We start from the raw sequence: 7,510 nt of genomic DNA, 5'->3' as shown, positions 1-7,510 counted from the left end.
GGTGGGAGTGGGAGCGGTCGGTCACCGGCCGCGGGGCCGCGCCTGCCGGTCTGGGGCTGGCGTGGCTGGTCCGCCCGCGGGGGCGGGCCCGGCCCGTGGGTCCCGGCCGCCCCGTTCCCCGCAACCCCGGCGGGGCTCTGCGTTCCCTGAGGTGAGTCGCGGCCGTGCCCCGGTGGCCGTGCGGGGCTGTCCCTGCCCGCCCGCCCGGTCGGTCGGCGGGGGCTCCGCGTTGTCTGGGTTGGCCTGTCGAGCTCGCAGGGCACGGGGAGGTCCGGGCTGAGCTTCCTGCCTTCAGTTCCTTTCCCAAGCCGATGCGGTTTAATTTAGGATCTGGTAGGATGTAGGAGGAGTTCGAATTTCCCCTCCTTCCGGTACTCCCTGCTTTCATTTATCAGCACTAACCTTTATTTGTCATTGTCCCTAACCTTGTTTGGCTCCTTCTGGAACGCTTTGGTCCCGCTGGTCCTGACTGATGGTCCTGTCATCTGTGAACGTTGCGGTCTTTTCTGTCATCCCTCCTCCTCCACGAATTATGAGTACCCTGAGCAACAGCAGACCTTGCCTGGAATGTGTGATAGATGAAGAGAAGTAGCACTGTATTTGGGTAGCTTTCTCATCAGACGCCCCATTTTTAAAGAAGAGGGAGTGAAAGCTCACCGAAGTGAATGGTTATTCAGATTTTTAACTTCCTGATGAGGCTATCATTAATGTGATGCTTGGGGTAACAGCAGCATGGCTGACACCGAGTTGCCAAGGCCTGAGGGTTGAAATCCTTTGAGCTGTAGGTTGATACTCAGAAGAGACCGACTCGGCTTTCCAGCCTTGCAGCAATGTGCTTTAAAATAGAAAGGCCCAAACAAATGATCTTGAGGAACGGGTGTCCAAATCTGTCTCTAGGCATCATGTGCCAACGTAGAGGTTTGGGAGCCTGCTCTTCCATATTCTGTTCGGAAAACATTGGCCGTGCATGCTCTCTGCATTGTGTTTTGTATGCCCTGGATGAACGGTGATGGCTCTGTGACAGGAGAAGTTCTTTGTCTGTGATTTTCTCTTTCCTGTCCTTGTGTATGGCATTGAATACAAGCTAGCTGATTCCTTCCAGCATGTATCAGTAAGCGGTAATACATATATTGAGTGTGTGATTCTTTTTAGAATCTTTACAGGATTAAAAACTCATGCTTGGGGAGGGGCCGTGTAATTCTGAGCTTTTTAACACACAAAATAAGCAAACTGAAACTTACTCTCTCATTTTATCTTTTAGATCAACTCATATGTAGAGTGTTGTGAGTCTATGAAGCACCTTAGCAGTTTCTTTCACTCTTCCTAGAAGGCCAGGTGCCACAGGAAAACTTCACTTTTTTGTTACAAGAATTAAGTGGCACCCAGAAACGGCAGCGGATTATTGACCTTCTGCTGAGTGGATGGCAGCACCGTTAAAAATGTAATGTTTCAGAAAGTTTATTTTATTCTCACAATGTCCCTCTGCTCATGGCTGTTCCAGTGTTGATATTTGAGTTTATATAAAGAGCATGAACCTACCAAAGGCTAGTTGTTTATGTGGTGGGCACACTTAATAAATGAGAACAAGCTGCTGCTGTTCACTGAGAGTAAGTCTCTGCAGCTGAGCCATTTGAGTGGTTCTCTTGGATTAATCTGTTGAAGGTTTTGCCAGAATCAAAACTCCCCTTCTAAAACAGGGCTCAGACATTAAGCCGGTGTGTTGAGTTTGCCCCCACAAACTACAGCTTACGCAGGCGGGGTTTGTGCTCTGTCATTCAGGCATGGTCTTGCTGAGTGCTCTAATAGCGCGCGCGTGCCGATTTCCCCGTGGCTGCTCAGGGACTCAGATTAAGTAGCTATGTAAGAGTTTGCTGGAGAATGATAAGCTGTCTTTTGTGTCCCAGTGAAAGAGGTTGTAAGGAGAGGCTGCATTGTCGGAAATTGAATGCTCTGAATCCAGAGTATGTGAATTTTAACCTGTCTTGCTAATTTAGTCCTCCAAAAATATCTCTGAAAACAAACACTGAGCAGTAGATATGCAGCATGTGGGAAGCATGTTCAGTTGCGTGCTCCAGGCACAAAACTGTGTTGTTTCTTAAGTAGTGTTGGTTTAGTATCTGACCAGTTCATATGTCTTGCAAAATACATTCTTGTAACACACTTCCGAGCTGCTTAGCATTTCCTTTCTACAGACAGGAAATTATGGCAAAGAGGCACTTAAAATTATGAGGCTGTCCTTGATAATTGAGAATAGACCTCAATTTCCTAAATTCCTTAATCGTAAGTTAACCCATGCTCCTTTTTATTAGTCCTTGATTCATGTGGAGCCAACAGATTGCCTGCAAATTTCTGTAACGGCAAGAAGGAATTGGAACCTGGGGCCAAGCAGAAGAGATCAGAACTGCAATTTCCATTTACATGTAATTTGAGGCAGGAAGCAGTGAAGAGACTTATCCAGTGATGCACATTGCATCAGAGAAGTTTTTTGATAACCAAGTACAGTTTCCTGCAGCCTGATAATTTACTCCGTGATTAGTTTTGTTAGTAACAAAGTAAAATATTCTTGAAGTAACTTTTAAATTACTTCAGTTTTAATTTTAAGAGTAGTACGATTTCTGGTTCAACAAAGGAAAGATCTGCCCAGATTTGAATGCCTGGGTCTGAACGCTTGGGTGTGTGAGGAGGCTGGGGAAGTCCCTGTTGTTCTCTAGCATTATCTGATGAGTGCATTGTCATTTCATAATTCCCGGAATTTGGCACATCATAAGCCTGGGGTGAAGCAGAGAGCAGCTAACAGGCTACTGCTCATCACTCACACAACAACAATGGGTGTGTGGAAGGATGTTAAGATTATAAATCCTAAACACTCCAGAAGATCAAGATGTTTCACTTATCTCTGCGGGTCCCGAAGGGAGAAATAAACTAGTAGATGTCTTTGAAAGGCTGCCTTGCCATTGGATGCAATGACAGTGAGACCGCAAGGCTCGGCTGAGCAAGAGGAGGTACATCCTGTAGAGTGTGAAAAACATGATTGCCTCATTGTTCTTGCAAGACCTTCCATTATTTTCAGTTTGTTTATTTGGTGAAGCTTTGCCAAGTTTTGAAATGAGCAGAAATCTAGAATCACCACTGAGTCTGGGCTGTAGAATTCACAAGAAAGTACTTGGAGAACTTTTGGGTTTTTTTCCTTAAAAAGAAGTATGATCCAATGCAAACACACAACACTAATATTACTACTTGCATGGGTGGACTGTTGCAGGATGGCTGTTTGATTAAGAAGGATCTGTGAATTAGCCAGGATAATTCCAGAACAAAGTTCCTAGCTTTCCTGCATTAACACTGTAAAGCTTATAACAGGTTACGACTAGTGCTGACATGGCGTGCTACTAGGGAGCTGTTTGGAATCCGACTTGGTGATGATGGAAACAGAACTGTATTTCTATACGTCTGCCTGGTAAACAGTAAGCAAAGAAGTTGAGATTTGCAAAGCAGTTGTGAGTAACCACCAAGCCAGAGAATATCTGCCGTGCTGCCCCTCTTCCTGCTGGGGCTACTTAAATGTGTTTTCCTTCTCTGCCTTCCTGCAGGTCTCTTCCTTCCTGGAAATTCAGCAAAGAGTTAGCGTTCCCAGGCTGTTGGATCTCATCCATGTTAATGGATAACATTTGATATGTGCCCTGTAAATCCTGCCCTGGGACTCTGTGACCGGTGGGGTGCCTGATGCCTGTAATCCCCATTCCCCGCCGGGTCCGTTCATTCCACGGCCCCCACACGACCTGCCTGCATTCGGCCTGTGGCCCGGTAAGGACCACTCACTTGGTGCGTACCAAGTACAACAATTTCGACATCTATCTCAAATCCCGATGGATGTATGGATTCATCCGTTTCCTGCTGTACTTCAGCTGCAGCTTGTTTACCTCCATCCTCTGGGTGGCACTCTCTATCTTGTTTTGCCTTCAGTACCTTGGCATCCGGATCTTTCTGCGTTTCCAGTACAAACTCTCCATCATCCTCCTCTTACTGGGGCGAAGGCGGGTAGACTTCAGCCTCATGAATGAACTGCTCATCTATGGAATTCATGTGACCATGCTGCTAGTGGGGGGGCTGGGATGGTGTTTCATGGTATTTGTGGATATGTAAATAAAACAAGCGCATGTGGGCTGAGAAGGTGACTTTTCTTCTACCCCAAAATGTGTCGATATCTTCTTTTCTTTTTTTTATATAAATTAATTTATTTATCAGTGCTACTTTTTATTGATAAATTAACGTACTTGTCTGTGGAATTTGTATTTTTTTGAGGGTTGAGGTGCCATTTTGATTATCAAAGTGCAATGCTTGATTGGGTGTTTTTTCTTTGCACAGTACAAGTTAATATAAATTTATTCTAGTCTATAGGAGCCTACCTTGCTGCTGTTCCTGTATGCCTGTGGTCATGAAAAAGGCAGTGATTTATCTGGAGGACAGAAGCCAGATAACTTTGCACCCTACGCTCTTAATCCATCTTCACCCTTTTTCTAAAAATGTTCCTTAATGTCTCAGGCATGTAATACGTATCCTACTTGACCAGTGTTATCCTTTCTCTGTGTAGTTTGCATTTTGCATATTCCCTGCTAAGGATATGGGGCCAAATTCTACAGAGTGTAGGGGGTTTGGGGTGTTTTTGGTTTTTTTCCTGTTTTGTTTTTAGATTTTTGCAAGACGTGCTTTTGACCCACTGTACTGTTCTGTTCACTTTAACATAATTGTAGAGCTTTGAATGGCTTTGTGCTTTTCAGGCAGTTAATGCTGAGTAATTGAGTCTTACCCTAATGGAACAAATCCACTGGAGTGATGGGAGCAGAGTTTGGTATCATGTGCTCTTGAAATTCCCAGTCACGGCAAATATGTTATCGTTTTGCAGCGATTAAGGGGAACCCATTGCAATGATCCGTAGTGTTTAGATGTTGACGTTTGGTTCTACTTTTCCCTGAATTGCTTAGTCCCAGTTTTCTCACAGAGGTACTCTGTCTTACAGAGTATGGTGAGATGAGACTGTCTGACCTAGGAGAGATTGAAAACAGAGTGCAATCCAAAATGGCAATAATTGTTCTCTGTGATTACAGAAAACATTCTCTCCTACCTTTGCAGCAGTGAGAGTGGGGTCACTGGAGAGCTTTACCGACAGCTCAAGAAGTTAAGCATTAAGCTCGGTTATACTGGTCTTGATCTCAGATGTCAGACTGTTCTTCCGCAGTCAGTCAAGTAACTTTTTATTTATGGAGTCCAGAAGCTGGCCTAAGGTTTATTTTTATTCTATTTTTGTTTGTTTGTTTTTCCTTATAATGGAATATTGCTCTTTTCCTTGTGTTCTTTAAAGAACTGTTTAAAAAGAAGTTGGTAAAAATGATGGAGACCCTTCCCCCTCCTCCCCATGAAATCAATGGAGTCAATTGTAACGGAATAAGCAAGACTGGAGATACGTGACTGTTTTTTTATGATCTCTTCAGTCTGAGATATGAATGTGGTCGAGAACAAAGCCAGTTTGCACACAGGGAAGGATGCTTCATATTTCAGCTTGTGTGTATTGCAGTCTTTTGCTGACATACTTTGATTTGTAGGCTTATGGATGCAAAATAAGAGAAGCTTCTGTCTGAAGCTCAAAGCTAAAGCAAACCCAGAAATTATCTCATTATCAAGTGTTACAGATAATGCAGACTGAACACGCAGAGCTGAATAAATAATGGGCCGTGGTGGTGTGAACTTTAGATTAGCCCCGTGAGAGCCAAAGGCTGTTTCTGCAGGAAAGAAGTAGTATCAGCATATGTCACAAACTGGTATCTGGAAGTTTCCTCCTAACTGTAGAGCTCCCCAGAGCCTTGTTCTGGGATCACTCTCTGGACTGCAGGTCCTCAGTGTCCTGCAGGTCCGAGCTACAGCTTGCGCTGCAGGCAGAGGGAATTCCCAGTAATTCCCAGCCCAGTGCTTTTCTCCCCAGTACAGCTGTCAGCCTGGGGCATTGCAGCTCTGGCGTGCAGACTGTGGGACTCCTGGGATGGCTGTGCTCAAGAATTTCTGCAGGAAACATTACAGATGGCCAGCAGACAGCCGTGGTGTGAGCTGAGAGACTAGCCGGGACCCCGGCGAGGCACAGCCGAGAGCAGCTCTCCGTCACCTTTTGCAGGAGGCACAGCATGGAGACTGGTTGATGGTAGGACCTTGTTTCACCTTGGAATGGCCGTATTGCAGTACTCCTTATAAAGATGAGTAAAAGGGTGATTTGTGGTACACGTGGGTGCTGCTGTGCTGCCCACCCGTGCCTGCTTCAGCTGGTGGGTGCTCTTTGTGACAAATACACTCAACTGCTTGACCAAACCAGTGGTAGTTTGGTTCAGGCTCTGAAGGAAGTAAAGGTCTAGGCTGTGACTGGGTCATGAACTTCTCTAGTTCCAACCTGTTCTTTGAAAACCCACGCAGGAGCAGGGTGACACGGCGAGCTTTGATGTATATGAGCTTGGAAACCGGAACACCGATCATGCGATTAACACATGAATAGCAGGTGGTTCTTCCAAGACTAATTTGGTCAAGGAACAAAGGAGCTTGTGGGTACAGGGAGTCTCACACTTACCTTTTCCATCGCATGTAATTTGACTATGAGCCAACCACTTTATTTCATAAATATGACAGCTTGGGTGAGCTTTTTTTTGAGCTCTTCTTGCTAAGCAGCTGGCTGCATAGCAGTGATCTCCCCTTGAGTTGGGATGCCTCTCAAGGTTACTCCTCGAGGCTGAGAGACCCGTTACCAACTGCAGATCTTTGGTAAGTGACCAATACTGCACATAACCTTGTATCACAGGGCATTAAAATTTTGCATTGGTAACTTTGAATCATTATTCTGTCCTCTGTGCAGTAAGTAATAGATTGAACCTTGCCATCAAACTTTGTTAAGCCTCACTTCTACAAGATCATACTTCAATAAAACCACTTTTGCTGCTACCTTTGGCGGTGGTTCTTTAAGCAGTCCAGATCTGCTCCACGACACTCCTGCAGTAGCAACTGAACAAAAAAGGGCTTCTGTGTAGCGGTTCATTGCTTTACTGCACAGACTTCCCATCAGCCCTCCGCAGCCAGATTCAGTGGTGCATACTGAGGAAAAAGTACATGCCCTTATCAAATCCCCAAAAAGTAATGTTTGCCAAATACCCAAATGTTCCTCGAGAGAGACTTTGGGGCTAAGTTGCTTAGAAGACAGTGGGCAGTGATTCCCCAGTCTTCTTTTACAAAGGTAGCCAAGTACCTACTGTCAGCATGCCCTGAATCTCAAGTCTGCAATTGCACACAAAGATAGACAACCCCAAGATTAAATAATGGAGAAGGAGACCTCAAAGGTGCTATGAAGTTCAAAATACTCTCATTCTTGGTCATTACCAGCACTTGGATGGCTTGCAGTGCTCAGGTGGCGCAATCCTACCAGCGTAGTGGGGGAATTGAGGTCCCTTTGAAGTCATGCTGGCAAGGAAGAAGAATTAATTTT

The 7,510-nt window shown here is 45.2% G+C and overlaps 1 protein-coding gene across 3 annotated transcripts; it reads left to right on the top strand.

The window, feature by feature from the left end:
- Positions 1–101: 101 nt before the first annotated feature.
- On the top strand, positions 102–6,969 carry LOC104833837 (chromosome unknown open reading frame, human C9orf69). Of its 3 annotated transcripts, XM_010570782.1 has the most exons (3): positions 102–151; positions 1,262–1,441; positions 3,588–6,969. In XM_010570782.1, exon 3 carries the CDS (start codon positions 3,721–3,723, stop codon positions 4,138–4,140), a length of 420 nt encoding a protein of 139 aa, XP_010569084.1. In that variant the 5' UTR covers positions 102–151; positions 1,262–1,441; positions 3,588–3,720; the 3' UTR covers positions 4,141–6,969. The 3 variants fall into 3 exon arrangements, with proteins under 3 accessions (XP_010569084.1, XP_010569085.1, XP_010569083.1); XM_010570783.1 differs by lacking the exon at positions 1,262–1,441 and having other exon boundaries at positions 110–151; XM_010570781.1 differs by lacking the exon at positions 102–151 and having other exon boundaries at positions 172–1,441.
- Positions 6,970–7,510: the final 541 nt, after the last annotated feature.

The sequence above is a fragment of the Haliaeetus leucocephalus genome, unplaced genomic scaffold (assembly GCF_000737465.1).
Source record: "Haliaeetus leucocephalus isolate CR32 unplaced genomic scaffold, Haliaeetus_leucocephalus-4.0 Scaffold306, whole genome shotgun sequence".
Classification (NCBI taxonomy): Eukaryota; Metazoa; Chordata; class Aves; order Accipitriformes; family Accipitridae; genus Haliaeetus; species Haliaeetus leucocephalus.
The sequence above is the reverse complement of the archived record's forward strand: the minus strand, read 5'-3'. Positions and strand labels throughout refer to the sequence as shown.

What these genes read in the sequence shown, in the direction of transcription:
- LOC104833837 (XM_010570782.1), top strand. Translation starts at nt 3,721, where the DNA reads ATGCCTGTAATCCCCATTCCCCGCCGGGTCCGTTCATTCCACGGCCCC.